The 12,790-nt window shown below is 40.8% G+C and overlaps 1 protein-coding gene across 1 annotated transcript in view; it reads left to right on the top strand.

The window, feature by feature from the left end:
• The window catches only part of USH2A (usherin), a 534,204-nt gene that overhangs the window by 160,366 nt on the left and 361,048 nt on the right, over positions 1 to 12,790 (top strand). Inside the window, exon 22 of the mRNA XM_018556052.1 lies at positions 5,409 to 5,642. Coding sequence (XP_018411554.1) covers positions 5,409 to 5,642 — 234 coding nt within the window. The remainder of the gene's footprint in view (positions 1 to 5,408; positions 5,643 to 12,790) is intronic.

The raw sequence follows: 12,790 nt of genomic DNA on the forward strand, positions 1-12,790 counted from the left end.
TTGATGAAGACTTGATGTGTCAATTAACATGCAAGTAAAGCTGCCCATACACCTTACGATTATTTGCCAATTTTCGTATATGATCACGTTTTTCATCCGATATTCGTAAGGTTGATGGGCAGTGTACAACCGCAAATACTGTACAATCGTTCGACTTTTAACTACCCAGCAGGTTAGAAACATTCGGTCGATCGTATGATTTTTTCGCAAGGTTGGTGGCACTTCCGTACGTCAAAATTTGTACCATTTACACTGCACATGCGCGGACGAAATTATTTGTGGTTGGTTACCGCAATCCGTCCAGGTGCTTTCTTCTAATAACTGCTGATTCAACCTTGCGATAATCGGGGCAGGATGTGGCCGCCGTACGAAAATCGTACTACGGTTCTATCATCGGACGAAAAGTGTCATCCGATGATCGCAAGGTGAATGGGCAGCTTAACATAGTCAGTAACTGAACTTCCATGCCATGTTTTTATTGCACATCTACAACTAAATTATCTAGTTGAAACTGGCTCGTGTCTTTGGATTTTCCATTTTTATAGGAATAAATAATACAAAATACTAAGGATATTTTTTCAGAATTTATGTTTCTACTTATTTATATGTAAAGTAAAACCAAGCTTTTGAATATCTTTTGAAATTATATAGTACCTAACAGGCAGTCTATGAAGGGGGGAGGTAGGTGATGATTAAAAGGTTAGCAGCTCCTGCTGTAGAGGCTGCATGGCAGACAGTGCAATCAGCAACCTTAGTAAATGACCACTAAAATTAAGTCTATTACAGTCAATGGACTGGATATTGTAAGAAGGATTCATCACCCATTAATCAAGATTTCTTTGACTGCTCCAAATGGGTCAGGGGCCAGCTTTATTAGAGAGATCCACTGTAACTCAGGAAAGACTGTGACTGCTCTTACAGGGTCATAAGCCTGCCTGGCTGCTTTCACAGGGCCAGCAATTAACAAGACACTGCTTTAAAAGGGCATAATACTGCCAGAATACCTATTCTATTTTTGTGCTAATTTTGGGTATCCTGCACCCCTAAACTCTCTTTCATAGACCTGAGTTCAGCAATAAATAGTAAAAGGACTAAAGTGACTGCTGTCTAACTTATTTTTAACCCCACTATACACCAAGCACTATATCCTTAGATGGAAATAAGCAAGGTTTTACTTGTAAAAATGCTGAATGGCTGGTAAAGATTTGTTCACACCAAAGATCTCCACTCCTATATGAGCAATAAGATTGTCTGCAGGGACTGTAAGTTCAGAGTCCATCAGTGTCCAATTGTTAATTGCTTGTCTTGATGAAGGAGGATACCCGACTTCTAAAACGTATTGGCTGAGCATATGTTCTTGTTGCCATTTGTGAAGCTAAGAAAGGTTGTGTTTTTTTTAGATGATTAACTGGCACTCTTTCTTAGTCTTCATTCATGAGGAACAGAGTGTTGTCCTCCTACAACAGTAAAAATTGCCTTCATGGCAGGATCACCAGATATTATTCTAATGAAAGCTGTGGATTTCACAATATTCAAAATTACATGTAAAAGCTAAGAGTTTTTAGCAACCTTGGACACTGTGGCTGCCCCTCTGCCTCTCCACCTAGGGTTGCCACCTGTCCGGAATTCACCTGGACAGTCCGGTTTTTGAGTCCTGTGTCCGGGTTCCAGGCCAGCTGACACCCTGACACAAGATACTAAGTCTCGATACCAGCACTTTACATTTTTTGACAGATGCGGCTGCCGAGGTCCCCAGCAAGCGCGGGACCTCAAACAGCTGCATCTGCCTGAAGCCGCATATTCCTTTGACCCGTGGGCACCTGTAAACAGGCGCCGGCTCGCAAATCTCCTCTGTCATCCTGACAGCACCCTGCCCACCTCTAGACCCCTGGTGAGACACCGCACAGCCCACACAGCACTCCTGAGAGCCCGCATAGCTCACCTGAGAGCGTGCATAGCCCACCTGAGAGTCCGCATAGCCCACATGAGAGCCCGCATAGCCCACCTGAGAGCCCGCATAGCCCACCTGAGAGCCTGCACAGCCCACCTAAGAGGCATACAAGCCCACCTGAGAGCCCGCACAGCCGTGGTGAGAGCCCGCACAAGCCACCATGGAGACATCAGGGTGCCACCCCAGAAGAACACAGAGTATGTAGCTTAATTTATTTTGTATTGCTGTATAATGTATTGCTGGGATTCCTAGTCCTCTAAATCTGGTCTCCTTACTCCCTCTCCTGGCTGCCTCTCCACGCTCTCTCCTCTATACTCTCCAAAAAATTGCTGTGCGTGGCGCTAGATTGTCTGGGTTTCACTTGAAGAAAAGGTGGCAACCCTAGCTCCACCCCCCCAATACATACAACTACTTCCCACCTCAGGCTTCCTCATTATGGGGATGGCCCTGCTTGCTTCAGGTAATTGACTTACTAAGCAGTGCATCAGAGATGGAATAGACAACCAAGTAATCAACAACAGCTCCCATGTAGGTATCCAGATTCCCTTTAAGTCCACCTCAAGTATGCCTATTTATCAGAAAATAATACATTGAATGGAGCTGCTGTTTAATGTACACAGTGCATTAACTGTAACTGTAGTACATTTATTTGTGCTGTGCGAAGACTTTAAAATGATAAAAAAATCAATATCTCGCTGTCACGGAAGGTACTGTTATGATGCATTTCAGCAGTTAATTGCGGAGTCCTTAGAAGAGCTCCAGGTTTGGTTAATAAGGACTCTTCCCCTCTATACACAGACCATTTAGATGTGATCTGGGTGTGTTGTCACTGAAGGCATGACAAAGAAATATCAAAAACTCTTTCAATATAAGGAATAAATAATACATAACAGAATTAGTTTGCATTCTGATCAACTCGTTTTGCTTGCATTTCAGACCGTGGAATGTTATTAAATTGTCGTAAACCTAAAGATAATCAAATTACAGCACTGACAGTTCACCTGACCGGCACATGAAGGAAGTCGCGACTTATGTCATGTTCAGTTTGAATGACACAAATTAATTTAATAACATGCCTGATAGTATAGCTGGTGTCTTTTTCTTTAAAAAAAAAAAAAATCTAACATAAATATAGATGAATTGAAATCCAGACTGTGCATTTTTTTTTCTCAAAGGAATACATTTGTGGGGTACATCTGATTTAAAACGGGCCTGACAAGCAAAAGTATACCTAAAAAAAAGGTGGCATCTCTTCCTGGCTTTTGCAGCGACAAATAAATAAAAAATGAAGTGGATATGACAATCCTGTTGAAAAGCAGTTTCCACTAGCACCAATTCCACAACAAAAATATGATGTAGAGACTCCATGAGTAAAAGAATTAGGATCCAATGCATGAAATGTGCAGGCTAGGACAGTCAGCCTGGGAAAGAAAGAACCAGATGATGCTATATGCCATTCATCCAGAAAGTGAGGCCGGCTCTATCTGACTTGCCTCAGCTTCTAATGCACACCGAGAAAGCTTGCAGAGTGCAGTGAAATCAGAGTAAGCAATTTCATTACAAGAGAGGGGCCTGTAAAACTGTGCTAGACTGAAAGGTAGGCTGGAGGTCAATTTTAAGGTTAGCATTAGGGTTAAAGATAGGGCACGGGTTAGCATTAGGGTTTGCTTGGATTAACAACAAAGCTATTGGTTCCCATATTAGCATTGATATGGCAGACATCCCAGCTCTCCCGGCGGACGCTCCGGGAGTCTCCCGCTATTAGATAGCGGCTCCCGGAAAGGTTTACTCTGCTCAATTGAGCAGAGTAAACCTTTCCCTGCTCTGTTTTTTTTTTTTCTTCTTCTGACATCGGAGCCGCTGGCCGCCATCAGTCAGAAAAAAAACCAAAATAGCATAGGAATGCATAGCTAGATTCCTATTGGCTATTTCACTTTGCAATAGCCAGTAGAAAACTAGCTATTGAACCCGCCCACTGCTGCTGTCAATCAGCAGAGGGGGACCTGAAGTTCTCCATCAGGTCCTCTTCTAGTGATTGACAGCAGTAGAGGGCGGGTGCAATAGCCAGCATTCCTATGCTGGTTTTTTAAAATTGTATTCAGCTGTCAGAATACTAAAAAAAAACAAAAAAACCTGCAGATAGCAAAGAAGCACCTCCCTGAAATGAGAAGAGCACCTCCCTGAAATTGCTTCTTTCAGGTTGGGATCCCTGATATGGTGATCACATGGCTTTGTTAGAGAACAAAGCCATGTGTTGTGTAATTTCCATGCAAACTTTGCCTGAGAAATCCACATGGAACAATTAATAGCCGATGTAAGTAACATTTCAGTGAAGGAATCCTTAATTTCACAAAATCAAGTATGGTATATATACAGTATATTATACTGCCCTACAGTCTGCAGTGATGGCAAGCCAACTCTGATTCATCATTATTGTGCAGTGGTTATACAGCGGTTTGAGATTTAATCTGTATTTTTGTTTTTTGCATCTTGTTTACCTTTTTTATGTGTAGCTTATCCATCAGATGGGTATGTTTTATTCTCTGCCATTTTTACAGTGTAATATAGGCCTGAAGTGAATTGCTAATCAATTAAAGGACTCTATCTGTAACATTACAAAAAAGATTTGTTTTGCAATAAGCCTCAATGCACTTTAGCATTGCAATGTCTTAAATGACATCAAAAAATAAATATTTCATCTATTTTCTAAGAAGAAATTCCACGCATCTCCTCCACTACACTATACATTAATTTTCTCTTTCTCAGTCCACAGTAACAGAAGTATCATATGTGCCATGTGTGCCTTCTCCATAGTAGAGATTGATGATGTAAATATTGCTGGCTTGGTATATAAAAAAATGGCCTATTAATATGATAGTATTGTTATTATTAAGGTTTTTATTATTATTATTAATGTGAACGCTTAGTGGATGACATTTAGTTTGCTAAATTCCTATGTATAATAAACAATTAGCGTGGGTTTTGTTTTCACTCCTAAAGCTGAAGAATACAAAAAAAAACAAGCTTGTTAACACATAGGGGTCTATTCACTATGCTGCCGAGGGCAGCCGAGTGAATGACCGATCAGAAATGAAGTGAGCCGAACACTGTTCGTCTATTCACTTAGAAAAGACAAGTCCATCGAGTTCAACCACATATGAGAGATTTTAGTGATTGGGTTTACATATACTTTAACATTTTTGTGCTTTGCACGTCCCCTTAACTTTATGTTTCTATAATCTACTATATAGTGATTACTATAACAATGTGGTATTGTGTTACTATTTTTATTTAGTAGTAGTAGTGTTTGTATCCCTTGTTTGTTGCTGTGGGACCATCATATTCTTACCCTACACCTGTTAAGGCACAAGTAATTGTTGAACCTACAACCACCTCTTGTACACCTCTTGTACCTCTTGTACAGGTTTTAATGACAATTAACTTTAATTTCTTTCAGCACCAGAAAAATTACACACACCACTGGTGGAGGGGATCAATAGCACTTCCATGAGGATTGCTTGGTCTGCACCTGTAAAGCTTAATGGGCCTTCACCATTCTACCAGCTGGAGAGAATAGAGCCATCACTGACAATAGACAGTAACATGGACTATGTCAAGGGCACTCACTTTCCGGGCCATGGCTACTACAAATTCCCAGCATCCACCCTGCCTGCAAACACGTATTTCACAGGTAATGTTTATCATAGAAATACCATTTATGTGTAATAAATTTGTAGGTGAACAATGCCCAAATATCTTCCCACTTTAGGAAAAAAAAGGCAGTACTCACCCCTCCTTTCTCCAGTGCTGCTCTCTGATTGCTTCTTGGACAGTCGAAGACCTTCAGTCTTCCACCATCTCAAACATCCACCTGGTTAATGAAGATGCCCACTACCTAAAAGAACCACTGGGGATGCTTGAGATGTAGGAAGGGGTGGAGTCAAACCAAGCATTCACAGGAAGTGTCAAAATTTGCACATAACAGCAGATGCCAATATCAGTGTTTTTGACACGTGGCTTTCCCTAAAATAAACCTCCAATTATGCTGTTTGTTTTGGACAAAATAGGCAGTTCTGAAGCCAAAAGGCTAAGGGCTGGAAGTCATGGAGGGTTTTTAGGCAATTATAGGACCTTCACAGACACTTAAAATTGTGCAAAATATCATATTTTATTAAAGACATTAACAATACAAAACAAAATGTCACGTTTGCTGCTCATCTTGGAAAGCCTCAACACATATGCTATGCTATTTGAATCAACAGGCAATATCGCCATTGCAGTCTTCTCCTCGTTGCTCGGTTTTCTCCTACGGTCCCCTAGGAGGAATCAAGGTCATGACTATTCAAGCCTCTGCAGTCCTGTTTTGCTCACTCCAATGGGAGAATAGCTGCTGCTATATTCATATATGGTTACAATCACCCACATCATGTGTTCCTCCTGATGAAGCCACGGCTGTGGCGAAACACGTATCGGATTTTCTACAACAGTAACCGTCCATTAATTCCAACTAAGGACTCACTGATCATGACTGGTCATCATCTCTGTATATGAGTATACAAGGTTTATGCTTACCAAGTTTAGGCTGAGCACCAATATGCATTTACTGTGTGTTTTTTTGTTTTTGTTATTTTTAATGTCTTTAATAAAATATGATATTTTTATACAATTTTAAGTGTCTGTGAAGGTCCTATCATTGCCTAAAAGCCCTCCATGACTTCCAGCCCTTAGCCTTTTGGCATCGGAACTGTCTCCTTTGTCCACATATTGCTTTATGGGTGTGGCTGTAGGACCTTCCTCTCTTGAACATAGTCTTATTACTAAACTATGCTGTTTATTTCATCATATGCTCAGTTTAAATTTGAAATGCCCAAGTTAAATATAATGTAGATAAATAATATATTAGTAGATTAATAAAACTATCCTGCATGTGGAAAAGGCATGTTTTCAATATAGATGTCAATTAAAACCTGTATGTATGTGCACAATAGATGCAACAGTTTCAGTGTGTATAACTAAATCTGCAGCTGCAGTTACTTATTATAAGATAGATAGATAGATAGATAGATAGATAGATAGATAGATAGATAGATAGATAGATAGATATTTTTTTAAATAGTTCTGACTTCTCAATCATTTTTGTGTCCTAAAAGTTTTCCTCGCCCTGCTGCGAGTGTGGCAGTGCCGGTAATCGGATGAAATATGGTGCCCGGCGCACTCTTCATGCTTGGCTATGAATGATGTACATAATCAAGATTTATTATGTCTTTGAATCCTAATTGCCTGTTATGAATCACAGTTAATCACACAATCAATGTGCAGTTAATGCAAAGTTCATTTAAACATATGCATTTCCTTTACATTTCCAGCACTGACATAGAGGTGACACTCTTTTGTTCTTGTTTTATCGTACGGTATTGATATCACCACTATACTGTATTTTACCTGTGAGTATTTAAAGGGATCATGCACCCAAAATATAAAAAGTATATTTCAGAGATTGCTAAATTATATCACTGTAACTGGAGATGTGTGTTTCACTTATCAGAAACTGTTTGCACAGATTTTGACCTCTATCAGTCATGGTCTATCAAACATTTACAACATAATTCAATACAAAAGGGTTAAAGATTTACTAAAAGAGCAATGTGCACTCTGAGTGGTCAATCATGTGCATGGAAATATTTTAAAAAAATGATTTTGCATTACAAGATGGTGTTTGAAGGAAACACAGTTCTAATAACTAAATTTAAATTTTCTGTTTTTAACCGTGGAGGGTGGAAAATGTTCCACAGATATCATCAGTGAGATGTTGTGGAATTAGATTGCATAAAGCCTGCTCATTTTGTTTTCAGATCTAAACTCTATGGGCAAAAGTATGAGGGAAACCCATCCAAATGTTGAGTTTAGATGTTTCCAGTGAAGGGTATTGTTAATCTTGTATCTTACAAGGACATTTAGACGGTTGTGCACTTCCAGCCTGATGGAAACAGTTTGCGGAAGATCCTTCTCTGTTCAAGTAAGACTGTGCACAAATCCAGCTTTTTTAGACATGCATTGATGAGTTTGCTATGGAACCCAAGTGGCACAGAACCCTGACCTCAACTGTACTGAACACCTTTGGGAAAAAATAAATGCCAATTGTGAGCCTTTCTTCTCATTCCAAATCAGTACATGACCTTAAATGCTCTTTTGGCTGGATAGGCTCAAATTCCCACAGACATTCCAAAATCTTATGGAAAGCCCTGCCACAAGAGTAGAAAAACCTTCCCCACACTACAATATCATCTAGTTTATGTTGGCATCTGCTCCTACATCTTCATGTACAATGTAGGACCTGTGGTGGCCCTGGTCCTGTCTTGTATGTGACAATGTTGGTGAGAGGGGTAGAGGCATGACTAATCTGAGACTTCAAGGAACCAGTTGTCAAAAACAGAACCGGCTGGGAGAACACTGTGGGTCCCTTTGAGATTTAAGTATATATTACTCACTTTCTGGTCTTTCCCTAGAAAAAGGAGCAAAGGAGCATTCTTTTCTTTATCAGCTGGGGGGAAGGGGGGTGTGAATTATTGTATTACTTCCCAGAGTTAGGCTTTACCTATGTTCCAACCCTTCACCGTTCTATCCAATACCAAAAAACTATTTTTAAAAAAAAGTGAGATTTTCCCTCACCTAGAAAAAAATACAGGGTGAAGATGAATACTACAATAAGAATCTCTAATTCTCCCCTACTCTATCTAAAACAAAAATAGAAAGTTTGGGCTTTGGATAGAGTATAAGCTAAGATTGTATCAAAAGTATTTTTTAAAAAGGTTACATTAAGTACACGGCTATGTGTCAGTCTAAAGCATTTTTGGACTCTACCTGGTCTGGCCACCTGCTGGGGAACACCAGCTATTCATTAAAGAAGAAGGTGAGTGTTTGGTTGGTCGGTTGGGTGGTTGGCACCTTTCAGGCAGAAACCAGATGAATCTGGTAGTCTAGTGCAGGAGGTAAGGGGATGTAAATTAGAGGGGCTGTGCAGGTAAGCTGCATCCCTGGAGCCTATTTAAATGAAAAGTGTTCATCTCTGACTGAAGTGTACCTTTAATTAGCATGAGATATAATATTAATGGGTAAAATGAAGAGACTCTGGATAACGTTGAACAAGTCTTCCCTGATTTAGCAAGCATTAACCTGGTATTGATTTATTTGGGATATAAATGGTCGTGCCGACAACCTGAAGACTAGACTTCTTAAAATTGCTGACCCAATTACTATTAAACCTTTTGATGACACATTAATACGTCCATTTGGACTAGTAAAATACAGCCCTCTAGAAGTCTGCTGGATGTTCCGGGTTTGAAAAATGGAGACATAAGTTTATTTAAAATAATTATTGACCTGAGCTAACCTCTTCATTTCATACCCACTGATCATTCCTGAGGTAAGTAATTAGATTTTTATAGCTGGAGATTATAATCAATGTTATACAGCCATCTTTATTGATTCAATCAAGGCCTTTGCTCTAGCGCTCACTAACTATTTCAACAAAACTTGTAACTCTTCAATTACAAATACAATCAGGAAAATTGATACTTGGAATGCAGAGGTGAAAGCTGTAAGATATCAGAGTCTTAGGTAGTTTGGTAATATGGGAAGGTATTAATTACTTAATATGAGTTGATTCATCTGCTCAAGCTTAGACTAGAGTGGGATCTGGACAATTTCAAGGAAGTCAATGATTCAAAGTGTAAAACTTTTTGTGTAGTTCTTTTATCTCTCTATTAATCCTTCGCACTGTTCCCAGCATGCTTTGTGAGGGCTATTAAATCAATACTTTGCTTACAGTACCACATTCATTAATCATGTGACCTGCAGTTGTGGTGTCAACAACCCCTGCAAAGTTTTAGGCAGGCTCCAGTGTAAGGTTAAGTGAAATTGAGGTTTTTAAATTTCTCCATTATTTTGGGCACAATTGGAGGATTTCAACCAAATGTTGCCATTTTGCTGAAATGCATCGCAGTCAATGGGGAAAGCAAAATTGAGGTAATTTCTGATGGTTTTTAGGGAAGTCATTCCAGCTTAGAACCCACATGTTCTTCACTAGGAACATGGAAGAGCATGCGCATCCAAAGCTGGAGTGCAAACATGAGTTGAGAAATTTTAGGTGCACACCTTACATCAAAGTGATCAGAGAGATAGAGAGTTCGGAAATAACTATGATGATGGTTGGCATTGTCATTATCAGTCTGAAAGTGTGTAGTTCGTTATCAGCAGGTCAAAATGTTTGTGATGAGAACTCATGCCTGAGGAAGGAATTACAATTGTGGCTCCAAAACCTCACTCATACCGTATGTGTTCATTAAAATTGCTTTGGACAAGCATAGGTGTGCTGATGACGAACAACTCACTTCCAAGCTGTAGTGCAACACCAGGCACCTACCAAACCATTAGTGTCCTCTGTTTTTGAATAAGTTAATTACTTTAAACAATAATATAAATGGATGTAGGTGTCAGGTGTCATTATATCTTTGGATATTTATTGGCATTTATTGGAACAGAAAAATATTGTCTTCCATAAATAGAACAATGATCTTTAAATGGCTCCTGAAGCTTACAGAAGGTCCTTCCAGTTGCCCAACAGCAACCCTCATAAGCCCCATTATTTCCGGTTTGTTCAAAACAAAGAATAAACAGTGCAAGAAAAACAAAATTTGAATTTAAATTAACAGTTACCAAATCACAATCAAATCCAAAAAAAGTAAAAAAACCAACAAAGAACATAAATTCAAATATGTGAAACTAGCATAAATATACCAAAAAGTAATTCACACCCTGTAAATAGAAGAAAATAAAGTAGATTGGAGGTCTTTTACATAATTTGTTGTTTGATAATAGAAACTGACAACATTTCACCTAAATTGAAGTGAATTTTAATGACATAAAAATAAATGTAGCCAAAATCATTTCACTCATCCCTATCACAGTGAACTAGTGATACAACAACCAGATATTGCCGTTCCCTCCCTCCCTTTAAAATTAACTCCATTACAAAAACTAGAGGCCACCACCTAAAATTGGTGGAAAAAAATTCCAGCACAAGGGGCGAAGGGGGTTCTTCACAGGCGGTGATTTCAGCAAATAATGTGGAATTGTTCAAGAAACTTTTGGACGATTTCTTAAGGGACCGTAATATACAGGGGTACAGGTACTCCTAGAGTGAGATCCTAATAGGTTGGACTCGATGGACTAATGTCTTTATTCAACCTCAAATACTATGTAACTATGTAGTGAGTGCTGCCTTCCGTCTGCCGATCACTTTCATCAATTTCCTGGATTTCCAGTGTGCTTTGCGTCTCTTTGTCTGCTGCTTGATGTGATGCAATATTGATTGCTGAAGACTACATATCCCATCATGCATTGCTTCCAGCAAACAATGATACTGTTACATTGTGCATTGAGGAAGTACACCCTCTTTCCCTGCTGATTGATGTGATGCAATCTTGATTGCTGAAGACTACATATCCCATCATGCATTGCTTCCAGCAAGCAGTGATACTGTTGCATTGTGCTTTGGGGAAGTACATCCTATGGCAGTGATGGTGAACCCGAGTGCTCAAACTGAAAACCTATGGCATGTGTGCCACAGCTGGCATGCAGGGTCCTCTCTGCTAGCATGCGAGCCCAGGTCTGGATTAACAACTCCCACTCCAGGCCAGCCCAACCATCCCGGTGTTCTATCGAAAAGGCCAACTTGTGGAGATCTCCAACTCATTACGCCACGACCGGGGACTTGCTAGTAGGAGATGTTGCTAGGGTGAGTGCACCGGCCGTGGCAGTTTCAGAATCCTCGTCGAGTTCTCAAATTCCCATCAGTGCGCCTGTACGGCTTCACAATTCTTGTCCTTGCAAAGCAAAGTCAGCCAATCAGAGACCACATTCTGCTAACAGATGCCATGTTATGCAATCAGGTGGACGCGCAGGCACATTAACACCAGTTGGAGAACTTAATACTGCTCTTGATGAGGATTGCGAAGCCGCGCAGGTCCACTGACGGGAATTTGGACAACTCGACGAGGATTCTGACACTGCCATGGCTAGCGCATGCGCACTAGCACCATCTCGTCTAAATCTCCTACTGGCAAGTCCCCGGTCGTGACGTAACGAGCTGGAGATCTCGCCAAGTTGGCCTTTTCGATAGAACATTGGGACAGTTGGGCTGGACTGGAGTGGGAGCTATTAATCCGGACCTGGGCTCGCGTACCAGCAGAGAGCACCCTGCGTGCCTGCTGTGGCACACATGCCGTAGGATCGCCACTGCTGAGCTATTGGCATCTTCAATAAGTAAGTTTACAAACTTCTAGATTTATACATATATATGTATATATGTAGACAGAAATACAGCGAGTCACAATAACAAAGCGTACACCATTAAGGGGTCATATTCATGCACATCTGCTAACGTGGTGTACATGATACAGTCAGGGGTGTAACTAGAAATCACAGGGCCCCATAGCAAAATTTTGTATGGGGCCCTGTGATTTCTAGTTACGCCCACCTGATAACCCAAACAGCCCACTTGAGGGTGACCCTGCAGAGCCCACCATAGACTCTCTATGGTGGGCTCTGCAGGGTCTCAGGCGGGCGGTCAAGCCCTCTTACCTGTCAGCCCTGATCCTCTTTCCGTCTCCTTCTCCTCCACGATCGACTCCTCCGTCACTGGACCCCGCCTCCTCAATCGCCGGACCCTGCCTCCTCGATAGCTGGACCCCGCCTCCTCGATAGCCGGACCCCGCCTCCTCGATAGCTTCGGAGGAGGTGGCTGGGCCCATCATCGGCAGCGATGTAGGAGGCAGGGCC

Source organism: Nanorana parkeri, unplaced genomic scaffold (assembly GCF_000935625.1).
Source record: "Nanorana parkeri isolate BGI_ZX_2015 unplaced genomic scaffold, ASM93562v1 scaffold1, whole genome shotgun sequence".
Taxonomy (NCBI): Eukaryota; Metazoa; Chordata; class Amphibia; order Anura; family Dicroglossidae; genus Nanorana; species Nanorana parkeri.